The sequence below is a fragment of the Aethalodelphis obliquidens genome, unplaced genomic scaffold (genome assembly GCF_003676395.1).
Source record: "Aethalodelphis obliquidens isolate GAN/ISIS:26980383/991018 unplaced genomic scaffold, ASM367639v1 scaffold31, whole genome shotgun sequence".
Taxonomy (NCBI): Eukaryota; Metazoa; Chordata; class Mammalia; order Artiodactyla; family Delphinidae; genus Aethalodelphis; species Aethalodelphis obliquidens.
In genome coordinates this window covers 17,725,509-17,749,593 of record NW_020837975.1, presented here as the reverse complement: position 1 = coordinate 17,749,593, position 24,085 = coordinate 17,725,509, and the positions used below count along the sequence as shown (strand labels likewise).

Sequence of the window (24,085 nt, the reverse complement as noted above, 5' to 3'; positions counted from 1 at the left end):
ATTATTCTAAAACGTTAAAAATGTAGTAATTGCATGAAGAAGTAAAAAAACTGAACTTTCAAATGGTTTCTAAAGTTTGTAATGTATATACTTCTGAAAGGATGAACACTTAAAATTGCACTAAGACCTTTGGGACATCTTTTGTCAAATACTATACATAGTAAGTGCTGTGGAGAATAAAAGTGAAAAAGATCGAATCAGAAGGGAAAATTCCCTCTAAAGAAAAACAATCCCTTTTTCCTTAGATCAGTTGATGTAGGCAGGGCACCAAAGACCAATCATCTAAAAAACCCTAAAGGCCCTTGACGGGGTGAGGCAGGGTGTGTGTGGGATGGTGAATTGGGGGGTATGTGATTATACTGCCTAAATTTCCATTGCTTAAATGATTCTGGGTCCAATTTTCTCTTGCTAATGAAGTTGTTTCTCTGTCCATTCCCCTGCATGGAAGAGCTTATGGTATAATGAGAACATTACAGGTGTGAACTCCTAAGGCACATGTATGATGGGCAATTCAAGGTCAGGGCCACTTTTCATAGTGCTGCAGGTGAAAAAGAATAAGGAACTAATTTAATCACCTCACTGTTCCTGGGAGTGAGACAAAGATGTCATACCTTCAAATGATCGGCTATTTTATTTTTTCAAATCATCCCCCTTTTACCATCCAAGAGAGAAGGAAGCTTCCAGAACCGTGCCTGCCTTGCAATCCTATTCCCATTTGATCTTCTCCAAGAATGCCTTCTTTGTAGAATGTCATCATGGAGACTTGATCAAACCACACCCAGGCACTTAATCTTGCAATCTGTTGCAGAATGGCTGATACTCCTTCTTAGGCCAGAGAACGGCAAGTTCTGAAATGAACTAGTTTAAGGAAACAAAGCTGTGGACAAAACACTTAACCCAAGTCCAGGACACGGCACTTTAGCAAAACACAAGATTAAACCTGTTATTATTTGTATAACACAACTCAGGATGTTTGATTTAAGGCTTGGAAAAGGAAAAGGTACGTCAGGTGTGTTAACTGTTCCATGGTTTGTTAAACTTTCCAAGTTTGTTTCACTCAACAAATATTTATTGAGTCAAGTCAATATCTTGAATCTTCACTACGGAGATAGAAGATGATTAAGACATAAACTTTGGACCCAAAGAGCTCAAGATCTGGCCAGCGACACAGAGAGGTAAACTAACTATAGTATAATGTCATACATGCTGTAACAGAGACATGTAGGATAAAACTAGAGGAACAACTGTCTTTCCATATGAGGGTAGAGAAGGTGAGGAGAGGACATTAGGAAAGGCTTCTGAGATGAGGTACCACTTGAGGTTGGTCTTAAAGGGTAGATTCATAAGGATTCAATAAGCAGAGGAGGGGAATTGAAAAGAAAACAACACCTAACAAAGGCTCAGAAGTATGACAAGGACAAGGTAGTTAAGAAACACAATGATCTAATGGGATTAGTGTGTAGAACCTGGGGTTTGTAGGGACTGGCAGGTACTGGGGATGAAACTAAGCCGGATGTAGGAAATAAAGGCTCTATGTGCCATATCTGTACATGTTTACTCAACCTTGTAGCAGTGGGGAGTGTTGAACCATAAACAGAGATCAGAATGAATTGTTTTGTTAGGATTTTGAACTTCAAATTGAGAATAACGAGGAAACTTTGTTGGGGATTTGGTGAGGAAAGAACATGACCAGATTTAGGTTCTAAAATCTTCATTATCCTTAGGGTGTGAAGAAGAGATTTATTGCAGGACTGAGAGGCAGGGATGCCAATCTTGAGGTTTGTGTAATCGTCTAGACAAGAGGCTTTGACCAGAGCAGAAGAGATCTAGAGGAGGAGCAAAGGGGGAAAAGTGACAGAGATAGAATTAGATTAGAATTAATTGAGATAGAATTAGCAGGTCTTCATGACCTTGGATGGGAGGGATGATGAATAACTAAGGTCTAGCCAATGGGAATGCTTCCCAGAAGACACACATGGCGATTCTACTTGGCCAGAATTTTAGTCACATGGCCATACCTAGGAGCACTGGAGGCTGGGAAAAGTAGTCTTTTATTCTGGGCAGCCACATGATTGGTTGAAATAAGTATGCACCTATAATTGAGCACGATAGCCGTCTCTAACACCCAGACCTGCTGTACTATTTTAGTCATCTTTTAACCTTTCTCCTCCCTGAGACTGTGAATTCCTCAAAGACAGGATCAGTTCTTAATATTGTTTCTGCTGTACCCAACAGTGCCGAACACATAGGAGGTACTCAGTAAGTGTTGAAATGAAACAATCTTGCTGTTGCTTAGATGAATTTCATGCTTTTTTTCCCCTTTGAGTGTGGCTTTAAGCTGATTCTTGTAGCTTTTGTATGCTCACACCTCTTCCCATCAAATTCCTGTCATTCATTCCTTGATGGATCAGCTCGGGATGTTGACCATAAAGCAGGCACTACTAAGAATGTGAACTGTTATTTTCATTGTAAAAAGTGGGTACTTACATTCTTTTTTTTTTTTTCTATTTTAAAGTCTTTTTATACATGACAAAACCAGACCTCAAATACCTAAATCTGCAAACTTCCTATATAGCATAGTAGGAATTCTACAGTGTTGGGTCCAAATATATATCTTAATAGTACTTACATATTTCAGTGGATTATTTTATAATACATTTAATTACTGACCTGTGTGCAGTCGTTTCTGAGGCTCCCTTTCTTGCAACATAGCCTCTGTTAATATACTGAGGGTTTCTTTGTCACACTTCCTCTTAGCAGGGCTTTAATAGAAATATACTTTTCAAAATTGTTTTCTCAAGGTCCAAAATTGCTATTTGCCCGTAGCACACAAAGATGCTATGACTGGCAAAAACCTTCTGCTTTTTAGTAGCCAGCTCTCATCAATTTTAGGTCTTCTTTATTTAACTCAGCAGTTCATCTTTTTCCATTTGGTAACCACTTTTCTTCCACTATTCTCGCAACTGCCTTGGTAAGTTACCTTCAGGAGTACTGTATTGAGTCTTGAAGCAGATAATTGAGAAACTGTGTTATCTTGAAGTAGAAGGGGTCAAGGAAAGCTAGAAGAAGCCCAGCACCATAGGGTTCACAAATGAGTGGTATGAGCCAGATGGCCAAAGAGGTAATTTCAATACAGCGTGCCCTGTGCTGGCAGAACCTAGAGGATGGACACTGTACCAGAAATGGTGGCAGCTCTCAGGAGACTCTGCCTCCCACCAGGAGAGACAAAGAAAGGAAGGCTAGGTCCTCTCTCACATTGAGAAATGCAGGAGATGCCAGCCAACCAAGGGAATGCTCTGGTTGCTCTTACTTCTGAGGCAGAATATTACCTCCCTCTCTACCCACTCACATCCCACAAAGGCATTTGGAACCCAACTCAAAATTTTTTAACACTTTTTTTGAGGGGAAGGGTGTTTCTTATCTCTGTTATAGTCTGATTCAAAACTTTGGATCCTTTATTTAGGAAAATGCACCGGCCCACGTATTTCAAGGATTTCCAAGACCTCTGGAAGACCATCCACAGACCCAGCTTCCGCGGACTCCGGGTTTGGAATTCTTTAGTCTGGATTTCCTTAACTGCATTCATTAGCCCAGAGGATTTCAAACTTTGCCCCATAATCTCCTCAAATCACCTGGAGAATTGAAAAAATTCCCAATGCCCAGGCCACATCCTGTTCCAAGTAAAGCAGAATCTCTGGGGTAGGACCAGGCAGCAACGCGTATGTTTTAAACTCTCCAGCTGATTCTAAAGCGCAGCTACGTTTGAGAACCAAGTTGCTGGTCTCTTTATGGCATACAGTTGATCTAATGCTCTATGGTTGTTTGCTGTCCTTAATCATTGAGCCAGAAGCAATAGAAAGGCGTCTGTCACAGGAAATAATTTACTGAGAATCATCTTAGAAAAAGGAAATAAATTGGGGTCAAGGGTGTGCATACCTTCGCAAAGTTTTCCCTGGGTCAATAAGCAGCTGCAATTTCTTCGGCGAACGCCAGGCGGCAACTTCTCCCTCCGCGCTCCTCCTGGACCGCCTTCCCACTTCTGATCGCACAAAGAGCCGGCCTCCTTCGCGGTGACATCACAAAGGGCCGATTCCCCGCCCCTTCAGCACCACCACGTGTGTCCCCGCGCCCGGCGGCCACCCGACTCATTCCCTCGCCGGCCGGTCTGGGCAGCGGAGGAGGGTGGTTGGCAGCGGCTGGAGGCTTCGCTATGGGAAGTTGTTCCTTCGCTCTCTCGCGCCCAGCCCTCCTCCCTGGTTCTCCGCAGCCGCTGTCGGAGGAGAGCACGGGGAGGCGCGGGTTGCAGCCGCGGCTGCTTCTCCCCGCCCGGGCAGCCGCGCAGCTGGGCAGGTGCTGAGCGCCCCCGGAGCCTCCCTCGCCGCCTCCCTCCTCTGTCGGGCTGTCCGGCTGCCGCAGTGCACATGGGGTGTTGGAGGTAGATGGGCTCCCGGCTCGGGAGGCGGCGGTGGATGCGGCGCTGGGCAGAAGCAGCCGCTGATTCCAGCTGCCGGGGGGCCACGCGCCCCGGGCGCCCTGCGAGCCCCGGGCTCAGCCATGGGGATCTCCGCGAGCAGCAGCACCGCCCCGGCCTCCTGCAGCCGCATCGCCGGAGCCACGATGATCGCGGGCTGCCTTTTCCTGGTGAGAGCTCGGGGTTGCTGGGGGCGGGGGGGGGGAGCCGGGGGCGGCGGCCGCGTGGGAGCAGAAGGCACCGCGCTCCGGGAGCCGGGCGGGTCCTCGGGCCGGGGCTGCGGGGGGCCGGAGCTGCGGGGGGCTGGGGTCCGGCCGGCTGGGTCGGGAGGTTTGCGACCGAGGGAAGGCAACACAGCGGAGGGCTCGGACCGGGTCATTTGGGGGAGCCGTAGGGCTCAGCCGGGACTCCGGAATGAAGGCGAATTGTTTTCCTTGCAGTCTGGCTGCGCCGGGCGAGGTGCGGGAGGTGTCCACCGGGCTTCCTGCGCATTTCAGGGCTTCTCCCCCTCCTCGGCCCCTCCGGGGGCCTCCACCCCCTCCACGCACCCCCACGGCCACCGGCCGCTGCCCCCGCCGCGTGGAGTGGGGCTGGAGCCGCGGGGTGGGCGCCGAGGCTGGCGGCGGCCGCCGCTTTGTTGCAGCTGCAGTGTCATGTCGGGATGCTACCGCAGTGGGAGAGCGCGGGACCTGTGCGCGCCGGCTCCCAAGACCGCCGCGTGCATCCGCGCCTAGCGTTCGGCGCGGGCGCCTCGCCCCCTCCCCCCATCTCTCCGCTTTGGCTGGGTGGGTCCCGGTTTCTGCACGCCAAAGAAGAGCCCTGAGACCCGCTCTGAGGCGCCTCCAAAGCGCCGGCTCGCAGCCAGGCAGCCAGCGCGTTGGCACTTGAGTGGGGGGAGGGGGAGAGAGCTCTCCATAAAGGAAGCTGAATTTTCTCCAGTCTTTCCTATCGCTCGCTTACCTGTGGCCGGGCAGGTGAGCCTGCAGGGTGAGGCAGCTTCCTCCTTGGGCACTCGGTCTGCATTCAGCTCCAGGGCGTGCTCTGTAGGTAGTCCTTCTGTCACTTATCTGGTCAGAGCCTGAAAGCACCTTTGACCCAAAACTTATCCCCAACTTCCCCAGAACCCTTCCCCTTCTTTGCAAATGTTGGGGGGAATGGGATGAGTTAGGGGGAAGAAAGTTGACTTAAGATCAAGCCCGAGCCACCACAAGCTTCCCGTGCATATCTTTTTGTCTCCTCAAGGAGGATGGAGATTCTTAGCTAAAGGCCGAACAAAAACAAAAAACAAGAGCCTATTTTCATGGCAGGGCTGTGTCAGGGAAAGGCAGGCTTGCTGTCTCCTTCTCGCAAAGGGCTTAATGCCTGGCCAGCCAAGATCTCTTAGATCCCAGGGCATTGCAGTTGCTATGGCCTGGGAATTCATCCTACAGACACTCTGGTTCCCTGTGTGAGGGTGTGTTTTAAAGGGGAAGAGGGAGGCTAAAGAAAAGTTCGGTGCTGTTAGCATTTATAATGAGGCAAGTCCCAGTCTTCCTTCAAAGACCCTTTTCTGCCCATTTTATAGAAATGGCAAAGTCAAGATTTTTATCGTTGACTCAAGGGTGGCGGGTGATGAGCTGTAGAGGGGGAAGGTCTCTTAAAGCAGGGAACCTGGATTGGACAGTCTTGGTGTGGAGAAAAGCCCATCTAAGGCCCAGGGAACATTGATCCTAAGATGAAGTAGGTCCATCCTTCAGCTGCCTCCTTGTCAGCCTTATATCTACTACTGTGCCCCGCTATGGGCCACCCCACTACGTGCCTGTCCGATCCCTCCAACACATCTGATCATTAAGCTCCCCACAGAGTCCATTTCTGGGTTAAGTCTTAAGTCAGTGCAGTATTTCATTGACTTTCCATTTCTGCATGAGATGCTTAAAGTAAGGTCAGAACGTAATCAAAGTGCAGCTTGCTTTAACCTCCGGGGAAAGAGCCCAGCTCCTTTTCCGAAATCATTAAGTCCAGTTGACCTAAAAATTGTGCACTGGATTTGCAGCTGAAGACTTGAGAATGTAAGTTTGGCTGTCTTTAAAAAAAAAAAAAAGAAATTTATAGTCATGTTTAGAAGCAATCTCAAGATATTAACTAAAATGAGTCCTTATTCTTCTGCTAATTATGATAAGAAAGGTTCCACTTCAGTTCACGGAATGGCCTAGAGTTGACCCCTTTGTCCTGAAGGGAAACTGAGAGGGTGGACCAGGGGTCACCAGGGTGGGGAGGCAATGTCTTTTATTTTTCCCGTTCCCGCTCTGCAAGCTCCAGTCCTCAGCCCAGGCATTGTTAGTGTATAAAATGATGATCTCATGGGACTTCCCTGGCTGTCTAGTGGTTAAGACTCCACGCTCCCAGTACAGGGGGCACGGGTTCAATCCCTGGTCAGGGAACTAAGATCTTGCATGCTGCAAGTCACGGCCAAAAAAAAAAAAATGATGACTCCATGACATCGTTATAAGGATTCTTTATCCCACTGGGATTCTTGGCCATGTGAAAATGACAGACTCCAGGTACTGGAGCTCAGGTAGACACGGAAGCACGCTCAGAACACTACCGGGGCCAGTGGGGAGATAATGCCCTACCCATTCGTTGCCGTTAGCTTCAAAAATAATAAACCCAATAAAATGTTTTTTTATTATGGCTTTCCATCACTCTTCTTCTTTCAAATATCTCCTTTTTGGGGTGACAGTGTTTGTTGTTGTCATGACTTTTGACAATTTCTTTCTTGTGATGACAGGCTAACTGAAAGAGAACTTACTATAAGCTTTAAAAAATCTTTATATAATATATAATATGTATACATATAACATATAATATGACTATTATTATTGTATGTGTCAGGTGCTTTATAGAGAGTATCCCTCTTACTCCCAACATCTCTGAAGCAGGTGGGATGATTTCCATTTTACAGTTGGGAAAATGGAGGCTGCAAAAACTTCATTGATTGTCCTGGGCCACCCAGCTCCCAAGGGATGATGGCACTGGGGCTGGGACCCAGGACAGCCTGACTCCCTCTCCCCCTTCATGCTTCCCTCCTGTGCCACTCTGCAGGTTTCACAACTCCAAATTGCCTGATGATGAAATGTAACAGGAGAGAAGGCTCACTGGGGGAGAGTTGAGGCTGGTGGTTTGGTCTGTTGCAGGACGTTGATGAGAATTACACCAGTGCCTTTGGAGGAAAGTGTTTTCGCTCCTTGCACTTCTGTCTCTGATGCGTTTATTTTTGTTGTTGTTTTTTTTTTGGCCACACCACGTGGCTTGTGGGATCTTAGTTCCCTGGCCAGGGATTGAACCCACGCCCTGTGCAGTGGAAGCACAGAGTCTTAACCACTGGACCGCCAGGGAAGTCCCTGTTTCTTTTTTGTTTTTAATTAATTAATTAATTTGTTTATTTTTGACTGCGTTGGGTCTTTGTTGCTGTGCGTGGGCTTTCTCTAGTTGCGGCGAGTGGGGGCTACTCTTTGTTGCAGTGTTCAGGCTTCTCTTGTTGTGGAGCACGGGCTCTAGGCTCGCGGGCTTCAGTAGTTGTGGCTTGTGGGCTCTAGAGCACAGGCTCAGTAGTTGTGGCGCACGGGTTTAGTTGCTCCGTGGCATGTGAGATCTTCCCGGAGCAGGGCTCGAACCCGTGTCCCCGGTATTGGCAGGCGGATTCTTAACCACTGCGCCACCAGGGAAGTCCGAAAGCCCCCTGTTTCTGATGCGTTGAGATGTCTGTGTGATATTGGAAAGTGAACCACACACTGAAAGGCAAAATATTGCGTGTTTCAGGGCTTCCCTGCTGAAGCCCACACGCCTGGAGCCCATGCTCCGCAATAGGAGAGGCCACCGCAATGAGGGGCCCCCGCACCTCAGCGAAGAGTGGCCCCTGCTCGCCGCAGCTGGAGAGAGCCGCGCACAGCAACGAAGACCCAATGCAGCCAAAAATAAATAACTAAAATATATTTTAAAAAAACCCCAAAAACAATATTGCGTGTTTCAGGCCAAAAGTCTGGAGAGCAGATAAATGAGACCTTAAGGTTTGTGCCGGAGTTAAGGAATGCCCTAGAAGGGCTTGCCCAGCATGACACAACACACTCAAAGGTGTCTCTTGCCCTCAGGGAGTTGCTTCGACTGGACAGATAGAATATTGGCAGTGGGACAGTGAGAAGAAGGGAGCCGTAATTGATAAGGAAATGAGGTCTGAAATTTTAGAAACCACTCATCTGCACAGATTATGAATTCCAGATAGGACAGTTGCTGTAAGATCCTTCAGCTGTGCTAGTCTAGAAAGTCCCAAGTATGGTGTTTGTCAGTGTCTTTGAGACTAGATGTCTAGCTTAATGCCATCTCCTGACCTTTGCTTATCAAAGTTAATTTGATAATTTGATAGTACGTTTGGTGTATAAATGTACGTGGCTATCAGTAGTGCTGGTTGGGTTACACGCGTTCAGAAAGAACCAGTGGATGAATGTACTATACTCAAGGTAATACACAAAATGTGATAGATGTTAACATCTTTAAACTACTTGAAATAATTTTGGCTTTTAGTCTGAAAGTCAGAAGAAGAAACGTCTTCCTACTCTCAGAATGATATCTACTAGCCTTGGTAGGGAAAGTGACTTATGACTCAAGAGTAGGGAACGCAGACCTGTCCTGGAAGGCAGGGTTTCTCATGTACCCCGGGAATCTCCCATCCCTGTTGTCAAAATGTATAGAATGGGATCGAGCTTTCTCATCTGAATTCTCATCTCAACTGTTTCTAAAGGCATATGGCTGAATCTGTCTCAGGCCCAGTCCGACACAAATAAACAAACCTGCCGTGTAAAGAAAACACGCAGGCGCACCAAATCAGCAAGAAAACGATTCCTTGTCATGGAATGCATGCTACCTTAAGTTGAGGAAGTACCCGGGACTAAATCGGCATAGGTCCACCAACCGGCTAGATTACATATTTTCGTGTGGCTAAATGTGAGCAGAGTCTTTCAAGCTGGATGTGGTTAGCACAGTTAATGCTGTCTTTTCCAGCACTGTTTGCAGAAGGCCCCTTTCTCCAGGTGGATGGGGTGAGTGTGCGTGGGCTCAGTCTGCTTGTAGATCAGAAGACATCACATTTCACCTTACACTTGACTCCATCTGTGAGGATGAGAGGTAACGTCTCTTCGGAGATTCCATAGAGAAGTTGCAAATGGGTTTTGTACTCAGCCGGCCCTTTATAAAGCATTCAAACTATAATTGGCTCAAGTAGACTTTATTAAGTGTGTATGTGTGTGTGTGTGTGTGTGTGTGTGTGTGAGTGTGTGTGTGTGTGTGTGTGTGTGTGTGTGTGTGTGTGTGTGTGTGAGTGATGGGAAATGGCCAGATGCATCATCAGATCATTCAGGGGCCAGTGTGAATTGAGTGACTTTTCTTTCTGTCAACTGCCATGCCTTTTTTTCCGGTAAGCACTAGCTCTGCTGGCCCTCTTCCCCCAAGCAGGCCTGGCAGACTCTGGTGATGCCAGGTCACCCGGCAACTTCCTGGAAAACTCAGGTGCTTCTCTTCGGTGACAAGAGCCTCTCATCGCCCTTGGGCGTGTGCCCGACGACCATTTGGAGTGGATGCGGTCTGGAACATTAGGCGCAGCTATGTCTGCTTGACAGAATGAAAACGGAAGCCGTGATCGGAGTTAACCTGGTCCCCAAATTGAATCCCCGTTTAGCGGTAGCGGGACCCTGGGCATTACCGTTGCTGGGATAGCAGCTGCTGAGCCTCGATTCTTTAGGGGCGGGATGAGGTCGTGAATAAATACTGGCCCAGCCCCAGTGTTTGTATTTGTCAAATACCAAAAAGTAAACAGGCATCCTAAATCGGCTTGTGTGCTGCCACCTGGCTACTCTGCCACCTCCCATTTCCAGCCTGAGTCCAAGAGGAGAGGAGCCAGGCAGAGATTATAAGTAGGGAGGAACCTGGCAGATGTTTAAGTGTCTGCTGAACGCTCACGAGAGCTGTAGAAACCTGGCACTCACGGACGTTTAGGCCGTTGCTTGAAAGCAGTGGTGACCTCACGCTTCGTAAGAGCTGCTGAAGGCCTCCAGGAACGGTCCATTCTCCTGGCTTCTGGCTCTCTGGAGTTTTTCCACATGTTAGCACCCTGGCCTTGGAGATGATGGATGCTTGCAGTGGTGGGAAAGTTGCGCTCAGGGGGTCCTCAAGCAGGGGTGGGACTGGGCGGGGCATGGGTGGGGAGTCGGGGCAGCGTGCTATAGCCCCATCTTCTCACGGCGAGCGGGGGCCACTCTTCATCGCAGTGCGTGGGCCTCTCACTATCGCAGCCTCTCTTGTTGTGGAGCGCAGGCTCAGTAGTTGTGGCTCACGGGCCCAGTTGCTCCGCAGCATGTGGGATCCTCCCAGACTAGGGCACGAACCCGTGTCCCCTGCATCGGCAGGCAGACTCTCAACCACTGCGCCACCAGGGAAGCCCCAAGGCTTCATTCTAAACGAAAAAAAACAAAAGCAAATTTAAAAAAGACGGGGCTTCTGGGACTTCCCTGGTGGTCAGTGGTTAAGACTCTGCACTTCCATTGCAGGGGGCAGGAGTTTGATCCCTGGTCAGGGAACTGAGATCCTGCATGCCATATGGCGTGGCCAAAAAGTTAAAAAAATAAAAATAAAAAAGAGGAGGCTTCATAAACGAAGTCACAGCAAGGCTCGTGAGCTTATCTTGATATAATTTTTTTTAATTTTATTTACTTTATTTATTTATTTTTGGCTGCGTTGGGTCTTCGTTGCTGTGTGTGGGCTTTCTCTAGTTGTGGCGAGTGGGGGCTACTTTTCGTTGCAGCACGCGGGCTTCTCATTGCGGTGTCTTCTCTTCTTGCGAAGCACAGGCTCTAGACACGTGGGCTTCAGTAGTTGTGGCACGTGGGCTCAGTAGTTGTGGCTCATGGACTCTGGAGCGTAGGCTCAGTAGTTGTGGCGCACGGGCTTAGTCGCTCCGAGGCATGTGGGATTTTCCCGGACCAGGGCTCGAACCTGTGTCCCCTGCATCGACAGGCGGATTCTTAGCCACTGCACCACCAGGGAAGTCCCGATATAATTTTCCGTTTGCTCTTTTGCCGCCAGGACTGCTTGGTGGCTCTAGTTCTTGGAGCCATTTGCTAGTCTGTTTTGGGAGAAGGAGCCTGAGTTGAATGGATTTAGGAGAAAGGAAAGGAGTGAGTTCATGGGTTCTGGAATCCAATGAGCAGTGATGGCTTTAAGAGGGCTTTGGCCCTGACAGCCCAGAGGGAAGGAATAGTAATGGCTCTTAATATGAATCATCGATGTTGGTATCGTTAAGCTTCTATTTATCGAGCATGTACCATTGACATTGTGTTGAATACCTTCTACAAATGATCTCAATAAAACCTTCAAGTCCCTGAGGTAGTAGCATTAGTCCCATTTTGTAGGAAATGAGGCTTAGGAGAAGTTATGGTCAAGCAGTTGTCAACTGCCAGAGAGAGAGTTCAGATCTAGGCCGACCTGGCTTCCTACACACTGCCCTTTCTGCCAAGATGTGGGTGGGGCACAAGTAACCTTAATTGACTGGAATTTTGTTTCCCGTTAAAGGAATGCTTTTACCTGGGAGTCGAACATTCTCTTTCCACTGGGTGAGCATTTCTGCTCCACGATGGCATTTGGAAGTTTAGCCCAAAGGGCTGATTATAAAGTAAAAGCAACCTGTGTGTGTGTGTATTGAAAGGGGAGGGCATGGAGCCATTGGCAAGCATTTTCCTATGGTGTGATTCTGACAAGGAATGATGCTATGGTTAAGATGGAAAGATACTCTTGCAAATTGAAATGTTATAAATAGGGAAAAGACGCTTTGCTTTCCTGCTCCTTGGGTCATTTTGAAAAATATTTGCTTAGTGAGTAACAGTATGACGTGGGTTCTGCTTAGCATGGCAGTTTCAACTCATCCTGAGAACTTGAGGACCTCTTGGGGTTTTTTCTTTGCTGCCAGCCTGATTATTTGTATAGGATCAGTGCATGGGTTTGCCTCATCTGTTATTAGTATTTTCTTTGTTAACTTTTCATTTCAGGTCTCTTAGAAACTGGTTGGGCTCCATGATTTGCGTGGTCTTGTAGGTGATGTGTTTGTGTTTGGTTTATCACGCTTGTAGCGCTCTCCTGAGCAAGGTTTTCATAGATTGTAGGTGCTGAGTAGACTAAAGAAAGGCATAAGGGGAGAAGAAATGTTATCACTGGTTCCAGGAAAGAGGTTGGCATTCTGGTTTCCCAAAGAATCCTTTAGAGACAAGACCATAATCTGATATCAACTTAGGTATGGCCAGTTCAGCATAATCAGGGTTAATAGAGGCAAGAGGATGGGAAGGGGGAAAAGTACTCAAAGGCAAATGGTGACAGGTTCCCAGAATAATCTAACTGGGCGTTAGTCACTCCTTGCTCTTCCTTTACTTCTGGACGTCCATGGCTCTTCTCTCTTTGGTTGAAATCTTGTGTACCTGGTCCAGGAGAAATACCAAATTGGACAAGATCTGGGTATGCTTCCCTCCCCATGTGGGATGCTCAGGGCCAGCGTTACTCCATTTCAGCTTCTTACTGACGACAGACAATGTACTATTCATCTTTGTGTTCCTGGCTCAGTGCCCTGACACATAGCAGTTAAGCAATAAATGATTGTTGAATGAATTCCAGAAGGATTTTGCTGTAAACTAACTGTTCATTCATTCTAGACAAGTTAGAGGGTAGTGAGAGCTTGATCTATCTCTCAATACTTTGAGCTACATCTCAAGTTACTAACAAGGAACATTTTATTTATTTATTATTATTATTTTTTTAGCCACGTTGCACCGCTTGTGGGATCTAAGTTCTGTGACCAGGGATTGAACCTGGGCCCGGGATTGAACCTGGGCCCTTGGCAGTGAAAGTACGGAGTCCTAACCACTGGACCGCCAGGGAAGCCCCTTCCCAATTCATTCTTATTCTTGGATGTTACACAACCATTCCTGTACAGTTAAAACTAATATGTATGTGCTTGTGCTCTGCGTTTCTTTCTGTACCTATTTTTCTGTGATCTTACAGGGATATATTTTTCACTCATTTAATAAATATTTATGGTGCATCTGTTAAACATCAGGCATTGCTAGACTCTGGGTATGTGATGGTAAAAGGCTATTAATGGGTCCTCCCTCTTGAAGTTTATAGTTTATCAGGGAAGACAGAAGGGTTGATATTTAAGGACTAATCCTCTGAAAGAGCAGAAGGGTGAATATTCCAGTAAGAGGGAACAGCACGTGGAAGGGCCCAGAGGTAGGAAAGGGCCCACATGTTCAGAGACTGGAAAGAAGGCCATTGTGGTTGGTGCTCAGCGAATAGAGGCAGAGGGAGCATGGACTGAGGTTGAAGAGGTGGGCAGAGGCCAGACTGTACAAGATCTTTAAAGATACGAATACGTCAGGATATCACTCAGAGTACAGTGGGAAGCAGGGTTATAATATGGCTTTAATTAGATTTTTTTTTTTAATAGATCACCGTGGCAGTTCTGTGGAAAATGGGTTGGAAAGGAGAAACGTAGATGCAGGAGGCCAGTTGGAACCTGTTGCCATAGTTCAGGGGAAAGATAATGGTTCTGGGGTGGTGGCAGTGAACATGGGGGGCTACCAGTTAGATCTGCAAGAGTTTGAAGAGAGTTTCCTGTTGGTGAAATACGAGCGGGCAGGTGCAGTGAAAAGAAAGCAGTCATCAAGGCTGGCTCCCTGGCACCCTGTGGCTTGTGGGATCTTAGTTCCCTGGGGGGGCACAGGTGTCGAAACTATGCCCCCTGCAGTGGAAGCTCGGAATCCTAACCACTGGACCGCCAGGGAAATCCCATGACTCTCCGCTTCTTGAATTTAGTCTTTGATGGTCTGATTCCTTTGAAGGGGAGGCTGGGGAAGGAGTGGGTGGGATTGGGGCACCCAAAGTTTGGATGTGAGTTTGAGGTGCTGTGATTTATGTCAGTGCAATCTTCATGCCCGCCAGTTTTTAAGCCCACCTCTTCTCTGGTTGGCCGTGTGTTGAGTCATCCCCCTGTTGTTGGACACTTAGGTTATTGTCATTGTTTTCCTACCGCAAGCGAGCAGCAGTAATAGAGTTGTCTCTGTACAGACGAGCTGCTCTTTTCCCTTTTGGGTTGTTCCCAAAAGTGAGGTGCATTTGAAGTGTATTCCCCGAAGTGGAATTGCGGGGTCGCAGGAAATGAATGAACCGTTTTATGGCTCGTGCTGCATGTTGCCAGATTGTCTTTAGAAAGACTACATTCATTAAGAACATCACCAGCAACCTATAAATGTACCTTCTACCCCACAAGCCTGCCAACGTTGAAGTTTCTCATTTTAATTTATTTATGCTGCTTTAATATAGACATGTAAAGGTCCTTGGTTGTGCAAATTTACATTTCAGTAGTTGCTAGGGATATCATCAATTTATCCATGGGATAATTTCCCTTGTAATGTTTCTGTCTCAACTATTGAGTGGAATTTGTGTTAACCTCCTTTGCATTAATGCTTTACATTTTTAGTTGTAAGCTTTTATTAGCTATATGTGGCATATATTTTTCCAGTCTGCTTTTAATGTTTCTATATTTCGTAATGCAAACATTTCTGTTAATGTTTTTTTTTCTTTTTCTTTATTTTTCTTTTTTTCAGCCGTGCCGTGCGGCTTGCAGGATCTTAGTTCCCTGACCAGGGATTGAACCCGGGCCACGGCATTGAAAGTGTGGAGTCCTAACCACTGGACTGCCAGGGATTTCCCTTGGTTAATTTCTTAAACCTATTTTCTGAGAGTATCAGAAAATGAGTGTATCTTCTTTTGTGTCTGAGAGTATCTTCTTTTTTGTTGTTGATTTTTGTTTTCATAGTCAGACATTGATCTCTTTTTTTTTTAACATCTGTATTGGAATATAATTGCTTTACAGTGGTGTGTTAGTTTCTGCTTTATAACAAAGTGAATCACATAGACATATATCCCCATATCTCCTCCCTCTTGCGTCTCCCTCCCACCCTCCCTATCCCACCCCTCTAGGTGGTCACAAAGCACCGAGCTGATCTCCCTGTGCTATGCGGCTGCTTCCCACTAGCTATCTATTTACATTTGGCAGTGTATATATGTCCATGCCACTCTCTCACTTCGTCCCAGCTTACCCTTTCCCCTCCCCGTGTCTTCAAGTCCATTCTCTACGTCTGTGTCTTTATTCCTAGACATCGATCTCCTTACAGATGGGCTAAATCAACTATTGCTATTACTTTAAATTTTATATTTGATCTTTTTAATGTTGGGTTTATTAACCTTTCTGGAATTCAGCATCATGGTGGTGGTGAGACCTACATCAGTGTGTTCTGCAGAATGTTCATACTCCTAGTGTGAGTAAAGGATTTCATGGTCAAATAAGTTTCACCATTTTCTGCAGCCCTCCCTCTGGTCCTCCTGGGGCCATCATCAGGCTGCAATTAATTGTGCCTCTGCAAGACAGGGCTCCAGTCAGGAGCATTTCCTAAACTTTTAGACCAGGGGTTGGTGAACTTTATCTATAAAGAGCTAGATAGTATTTTCGGCCATGTAGGCCCTGTGATCTCTGTGGAAACTACTCAACTCTGCCTCTGTACTTTGAAAGCCGGACCTAGGCAATGCCCAGAGGAATGAGTGTGGCTGGGTTCCAAGTAAACTTGATTTGTGGACACCGAAATTTGAATTTCAAATGATTTTTTTCATGTGTCACAAAATTTTATTCTTCTGTTGATATTTTTTCCCCAACTATTAAAAATGTAAAAGCCGGAGTTTGTTCACCGGTGTTGTAGACCCTAGAATCGGGAACCTCTGACTTAACTTCTTCTCCCTTTGTCTCCAGGGTACCTACTAGTAACACATCCTTTCTCCTCTGTGTTTTCTCATTTGCTGTATAGTAAGTTTATCTTCTAAATCTGTTTGGAAACGCCAGTTGGTCCTTGCTTGTCTTTTACCTCTTTGCCATGCGGTCTGTATGTTTTGTTCTGTGTGGGCTCCTAGCCTAGTAGCGTGTGTTTTAGGATTACAGTGTTTTTTGGTTTTTTTTTTAATCTAGAGTCTTTGACACACTTATCAAGAATCGGATATTTTCGTGTTTTTTTTTTTTTTTTGGCCGCACCTCACGGCTTGTGGGATCTTAGTTCCCCACCTAGGGATGATGGAACCCGTGCCCTCTGCAATGAAAGCACGTAGTCCTAACCACTGGACCTCCACGGAACTCCCGTGTTTTGTTTTGTTTTTTAATAAAAAGGAGGCTACACATTTATTCTTTAGTGTTGTAAAAAAACAGGTATTATTTTTTTTTTATTGAATGAAAGTTTCTTTAAATTCTGTAGTGCTTTACAATTTTCAAAAGTTTCATACACATGATTCGTATTCATATAATCCCATTGTAACCCTTTTTCCCCCATCCCCGTATTGCTTCTCCCCCTTGCCTCTTTCCACTGGTAACCACTAGTTTGTTCTCTATTGGATATTTGTGTTTTAATTGAGGTGTTTTAAAAAGTTGTCTAATCCCAAGGGACTGAAGCTAAACTAGAGTAAAATGACAGTAGAAGGAGTGATGATTAAAATAACTAACATTCATGGAGAACTTCCTTGGGTCTTGCGTGTTCTACCTGCTTTATGTGTGGTAACAATTAATTGTGAAAACAACCCTAGGATTGTTATCCTATGTATTATTTTTACTGCATTATTATTAAAATTATTTAATTGTATTATTATTATCTCCATTATATTAATGAGGAAATGGAGACACAGGTCAAACCACTTCCATACCCTCCCCCCTCCTCCCTCCCCCCCTGCCACCCCCAGCTCCAAATCAGGATCTGGTAGAGCTGGGCTTGCTCAGATGCTTCAGGCTAAATTAGGTTTTGTTTATACTTTCAGGCTGGAGTTGCTGGCCTGGCTGGTGGTGTTAGTTTTGCCTTGGTTTATATGAGGATTCTATAAATTCTTAGTGAGCCCAGAGGCATGTTTCCCCTACACCTTTACCTGTCTTATTTATAAGCTGACTTCTCCACGTAGGTGGGGTCTTAGCCTATAGAATTAGCCATCGTGATGGATGGAGGGAGATGCGTTTCTGTGGTCCAAGGCCTGAAGGCTGAGTACACACTCTTCTGCATTGTAGGTTCCAGGGAAGACAGCATCCGGGTTAGTTCAGTCTTACCCATTTTTTTCCCTTTTCCCCTGTGTGCCCCGAGCTTGCCTCCTTCCGGTCCTGTTGTCAGCACATTCTAGCCTCAGCATTCTCTAGATCTGCCAGCTTTAACAGCAGTCCCTGCTTTTACCCTAGCAACAGAAGGCTTTTTTATATCAGAGAGGATAGTAGACAGTGCCAGAGCCAACCACATTTATATAACACAACTGAGAACAGGTCTGTCCGTGCTTTGTAGAAGCTTTATCCCTGGTGCCTTTCTCTTTGTACATTCTTTTTCTTTCTTCAAGTCTAGAGAATTCCCAGCAGTCAGTGTCTTGCGATTACAAATTTAATGTGATGCTGAAAATAAAATGGTCAGAACTTCTGGGGGTGTTTCTACCCTGCCTGGTTTTTGCTGTTTGAGCATCTATTAGTATGTCTTATAGTCACCATCTCAGGAATAACTTGGTTCCCTTTTCCTTGTTATCGTAACCACAGTAGCGGAGATTCCTTTTGATGTACTAGTTTTAGGCAGCATTGAAGCATTTTCTATAGCAAACTCACAAGTGGTCTTCCTGCTGATCCCTTACGAATAGACAAAAGTTTATCACTGTCTTGAGTTTGCTCATTTTCCATGAAAAGTGATTGGAATTTGATAGGGAACAAGAATGACATAAACACGTTGTACTTATAAACTGCGTGGAATTTCTTCCCCATTTGTTTGAAGGACGACGTCACGGGATAAGAATTGTTAGAGAAACAGGCATCAGTATTCTGACATGTATCAGCACAGCTGGTGCTTCTTGGGTCCATCTCTGTGCCCTAGAGTAGAAGCGATATAACAGGACAGGTGTGATGTGTATCACCAAGGTGAGTGTGGAGGCCTTTATAGTTGGTCGTTTTAGAGCTACCTCTTCCCTCCTTTGAAATTTGCTTTGTCTTGGGTTTTCCCTTTTAATCACTTCATAAGTATTTACAGTGCTCCCATATCCTGTACAGTTTGGGGTGGTACACTGATATTTGCTCATTTAACCATGATTGGTGGTGAAATAAGTGTCCTAAGTACATGAAATTTTTCAAATAACTAAAGTTGAAGCTAAGATGGGACATAGGTGACTTGCGGAGAATAATCTCATTACACTGCTTCTAATTCCAAGCACCAAGTTAGTGTAATCTTTTTATGAAATGAAGGGGAGGTATTTTAAATTCTTCGTTACATTTGCTTGTCATCTTAAGCACCACACAAAGCATAATTCTTATAAGCCAGTTTTGGTTCTGTTAAAACAGAGTGATATCCTCAGGGGCTTTGGAGGCGAAACTATTTGCCTTTCCACCGAAAGGTGCCAACCTGCTTTATCTCTTGAGTGATGATGGCTACGTGGTGGAGGCATTTTGGTTTTCTCTCACTTGCCTTTATATCCGTGCTCATGCCCAGCAACCTCTTCCATCCCCACCTTCTACTTTGCTGCTTCTAATTACTTACGGTCTGCAAAGCCATTCATTCATTTAGCCAACAAACCCTCGCCAGTTATACCACACATTGGGTACTGTCCTCAAGGACTTGCAGAGCATCAGAATGTAACAGAGTCTATTCTTATCCTCGTGGAGCTTGTGGTCCAGAGGGGAAGACAACACTAAGCAGATGAATGTGTAACTACAAAATAAAGGTAGTCGTATAGGAAAAACAGGAATGAGGGGATGGATAAACAACAAGGTCTTACTGCATAGCACAGGGAACTGTATTCAATATCCTGTGATAAACCATACTGGAAAAGAATATGGAAAAGGATGTATATATATGTATAACTGAGTCACTTTGCTGGACAGCAGAAATTAACACAACACAATATAGTAAGTCAACTATATTTCAATAAAATAAATTTAAAAAAATAAAACATTTATTAGCCTAAAAAAATGTATATGAGGGGAGAATATGAGACCAGTTTTAAGTTGGGGAGGGGAGGGCAGGGGTGGCATTTCCAAGTAAGCCCTAACTCTGGTAAAGGTTTTGCATGCCATCGTAAGTCATGTGGGGAACCATTGAGAGTTTTAAGCAGGGGGTGGAAGGATCAGATTTGGCGTGTCCGTTGCAATGGGTGTCAAGAAAGGAAGCCACGAACTCCATACTCTGCTGGACTCTCCGAGGAGGTATGAGTGTTTCTGTGAGTGAGCTCCTGGTCCCTGAATTTTTTGACATTTCTTTTGACGGCTGAGCACAGGTATTGGCAGGCTTCTTCTTTTTTTTTTTTTTCTTTCCTGTAAAGAGCCAGATAGTAAATACTTTAAGTTTGCAGCCATATGGTCTCTATTGCAACTCTCCAACTCTGCCGTGAATAACATGAAAGCAGCCATAGACAGTACCTGAATGAATGCCGAGGTTCCCATAACACTCATTTACAGGAACAGGGGGCATGTAGCTTGCTGACCCTTGGCTCAGAGGATACGTTGTTTATCATTTCCATGATCTTCGTCACAGGTGGTTGAGCAAGGAAGGAAATGCAATCTACGTGGTTGACCCTGGCCTCGGGCTGCTTATAATCATTATGGGAAGATAAGTATATACACTGAGGAAGCCGTCAACTAACATTACAAGGCAATATGTCCGTTAGGCACCAACACGATGAACAGAAGAAGCAGGAAATGTGTTGAAGAATTTGCTCATTGGCTTGGCATCTGGGTGTCTAGGAATGGTTGTAAAGGCTTCATAGAGAAGGTGGAACTTGATAAACAATCACAGACACCTTGAAGAGGTTAGAGTTGAATACAACCTAGTCCAACCTGATAATTTTACAAGCATGTAAAACCGGGTCCAGTTGATCTTAAGGCAGAGTCTGGACAAGAACACAAGTCCTCCGTTCTCTAAATCTTTGCCCAGGTATTCTTCGTATTTCAGGTCTGGTGCTCTCGTAGGCTGAAAATACGTATCTAGTAAATTCATAGTAATAAAGAGGGGAAGGAGTGAGAGGTTCCTAGTTCTTTGGTCCTTGAAGAAAGGGGTTCTCGAAAGACTGAGGGCAGCATAGTTGTAGCTGTCGTTTGGGATGAGAAGGAAAGAAGAGGGAAACTGGGGTGTTGTGTGGGAAGGGAAGGAGGCGAATACGGATTATAGAAAGACACATGCGTACACTGACACATGGACAGAGAAGCAGTCTACGTGTCCTTAGTAGGAAGTATCTCTATTCTTTACCACGCGCATGTTCAAAGGTATAGCCATACTGTTGAAGAGAGCTTGACCGTTACAGAGAAGGAAGTACCTATGTGTTCAGACAGGGAAAGATTTCGGTGATGCAGTATTAGAAGGTGAACAAAAGCAAGTCGCAGAATAGTGGGTGTGGCCTGTCCCCTTTCTATACGTAAAGCAAACCCAAACCCAAAGTAGCTGAACTGGCCAGCTGAAAGCACGTATGTGTGTTTTGTGCGTAAATGCTCAGAAAACGGTCTGGAATGGTGCACACCAGAATGAACAGTGCGTTTCTCTGGGGAATGGGTGGATTTGAGCAAAGACTTAAACATTTCACTCTATTTCATAATTATTAAAATTGTGACAAGAATGTTTATTTTTGTTATAAAAAGAATCATGAAAAAAGAGTAATATTAAAACAGTAAAAAGTGCCACGTTGGGTGAGAGGCAGAGGGAAGGGCTCTGACCGTGGGACTGAGCTGTCTCAGAATCATAGGTGATTAGAGCCCCAGGAGGCCCGTCATGGTTCAGGGGGTCTAAAACTTAGTTGGGGATGAGAATCACTTGGAAAGCTTAACAAGCAAACCAAACCAAAGCAAAACAGATTCCTGGCCACACTGCAGATCCACATGATACCAGGTGATGGGCTAGGGATGTGGACTTTTAAAAAACTTCTCAGGTAATTTTGATGCTGCGTTTGAGGCCCGAGTCTTTGTCTGAAGCTCTGATTTAGTTTCCCTGCCTCTGTATCAAGGAGAGAAGTAAGGATCTTGATCAGGGAGAGCCAGCTTCGGGTTTTCTGGCTCCTGTTCTCCTGAACTTTTCTCAGTGACTGTGTCTCTCGATGCAGGTGTTTTCCCTAACATCAGATTTTCGGTATCATCTAAATTTGTCTTTACATTTTATAGGGAACATTCTTAAATACTGTTTTGTTTTGGTTTTTTTTAAATAATTTATTTATTTTTGGCTGCATGGGGTCTTTGTTGCTACGTGTGGGCTTTCCCTAGTTGTGGCAAGCGGGCTGCACTTTGTTGCAGTACATGGGCTTCTCATTGCAGTGGCTTTTCTTGTTGCGGAGCACGGGCTCTAGGCGCGTGGGCTTCAGTAGTTGTGGCACATGGGCTTAGTTGCTCCGCGCCGTGTGGGTTCTTCCCAGACCAGGGCTCAAACCTGTGTCCCCCGCATTGGCAGGCAGATTCTTAACCACTGTGCGACCAGGGAAGTCCCTTAAATACTGTTTTTGAACTTGACTGTCCTCCTCCCCAAGCTTTGTGCTTGGGCTCCTAGGCGGCTGCAGGTTGACTGTGGCCTTCAGAGGCTCAACAAACAGGATGTGCATCTAAAAACATTAATTCTGTTATTTAAAGCTCGTTAAGAATGCCAAGGGCCTGCCTCTGTTTTACAAAATACAAGCAAAAAACATTTACCTTTGTCTATTGGTCAACTCCAACCGGGTCACCTGTTAGGGAAGTAGCAGCTCAAATATTTGCCGCGCTGCTTCTCAGCTGACTTGTCCTGGTATCAAGAAATGGCCACGCAACCTCTGGGTCATAGAAGGAGGACACTATTCAGCAAGTTATTTTCCTCTTGCATTAGGATTTTGACTTCCGTGTAGCGTTTTTAATGCGAGTCCCAAAGTGCTTTCACATTCATATTCTCCATTGATTTTACAATCAGTTCGAGAGGTACTGTCAACTTCATTTTACAGATGGAAGAAAAGGAAGCTGAGGCAAAGGTCAGGCAACAAAACCAAAGCTTCACAGCCAGGAGATCAGGCCCCCATACGGAACTGGAGTCTGTTTCTCTCTCTGTTATGTTGCAGCCGCAGTGTTAAAAGGGTACAGAACGGGTCAGACCTTTCATGGGAATGATGATGATGGTGGGGTTGGGATTCTTCCATCCTTTCTCCTCCTCTTCCCGTGTAACACCTTCTTGGTTTTTGTCCCCCCACCTGCTTTTTCCTTCTTTCAGCTTGGATTCCTCAGTACCACCAGGGCTCAGCCGGAACAGAAGGCCCCAAGTCTCATTGGCAAATACCACCATGTCGACCGTGTCACCGGCCAGGTGCTTACCTGCGACAAGTGTCCGGCAGGAACCTATGTGTCTGAGCACTGTACCAACACAAGCCTGCGTGTCTGCAGCAGCTGCCCCACGGGGACCTTTACCAGACACGAGAACGGCATTGAGAAATGCCACGAGTGTAGTCAGCCGTGCCCCCGGCCGATGATTGAGAAATTACCTTGTGCTGCCTTGACTGACCGAGAATGCACTTGCCCACCTGGCATGTTCCAGTCAAATGCTACCTGCGCCCCCCACACGGTGTGCCCTGTGGGTTGGGGGGTGCGGAAGAAGGGGACGGAGACGGAGGACGTGCGGTGTAAGCAGTGTGCTCGGGGGACCTTCTCTGATGTGCCTTCCAGTGTGATGAGATGCAGAGCGTACACAGACTGTCTGAGTCAGAACCTGGTGGTGATCAGGCTGGGGACCAAGGAGGCAGACAACGTCTGTGGCACGCTCCCGCCCCTCTCCAGCACCACCCCTCCTTCCCCTGGCACCATCAGCCTTTCCCGCCCTGAGCACGTGGAACCCCACGAAGTCCCTTCCTCCACTTATGTTCCCAAAGGTAACTTAACCTCATGAGTTATGTATGTGAGGAAGGCTTTGTGCCCCGTGGAGGTACCGAGAATGGGCTTGGACCCAGGATATTTTCTCCATCTGGTCTATTCCAAAGCCACCCCTTGAAGAAAGGGCTTGCATTTTGTGGCTATTTAAAGTCTAGCTTCTTTGGACCTGTTAGAAACATTGAGACTCAGAAGTTATCTATTGGGGGGAGCAAGTATCTGAGAACTAGGTGACATCAAGCTAGAAAATCAAAACTGAGAGAAACGAGGTCAGCGTGTGGCCTTATGGAAGTCACTGAACTTCTCCAGGCCTTGGTTGCAAACTTGTCAATCGTATGACACCATAAATGAGTGATTTAGCTGTTTTAAGGTCCCTTCTAGATGAAAAGTTTTCCAACACCCAGTCAATCCTGGGGAGACACAGCCTGAAGGTCAGAAGGAGAAGGGGAGAAAAATACCATGACATTTGGAAGGGAGGGATGAATGTTGGATCTGAGGTGGGCCAGAAAAAGGACAGTAAGGCAGAAGCTTCAGGAAACAAGCACATCCGTGTCACATTGAAGGTAACTAGCGTTCACATCTAGAAAAGAATTTCTTTTTTTCAAAGGACTTTATGTCCTCCATTAAGTGTATCCCAGTTT

The 24,085-nt window shown here is 46.0% G+C and overlaps 1 protein-coding gene across 2 annotated transcripts in view; it reads left to right on the top strand.

The window, feature by feature from the left end:
- The first annotated feature begins 4,110 nt into the window (after window positions 1-4,110).
- Window positions 4,111-24,085, top strand: part of TNFRSF21 (TNF receptor superfamily member 21) — a 65,018-nt gene continuing 45,043 nt past the window's right edge. Inside the window, exons 1-2 of one of the 2 annotated variants that reach the window (XM_027127455.1) lie at window positions 4,111-4,641; window positions 22,795-23,446. In XM_027127455.1, coding sequence (XP_026983256.1) covers window positions 4,555-4,641; window positions 22,795-23,446 — 739 coding nt within the window. In that variant the 5' untranslated portion in view covers window positions 4,111-4,554. Of the gene's footprint in view, window positions 4,642-19,541; window positions 19,791-22,794; window positions 23,447-24,085 lie in introns of those variants that run through there. The other variant, XM_027127454.1, reaches the window with a different exon arrangement.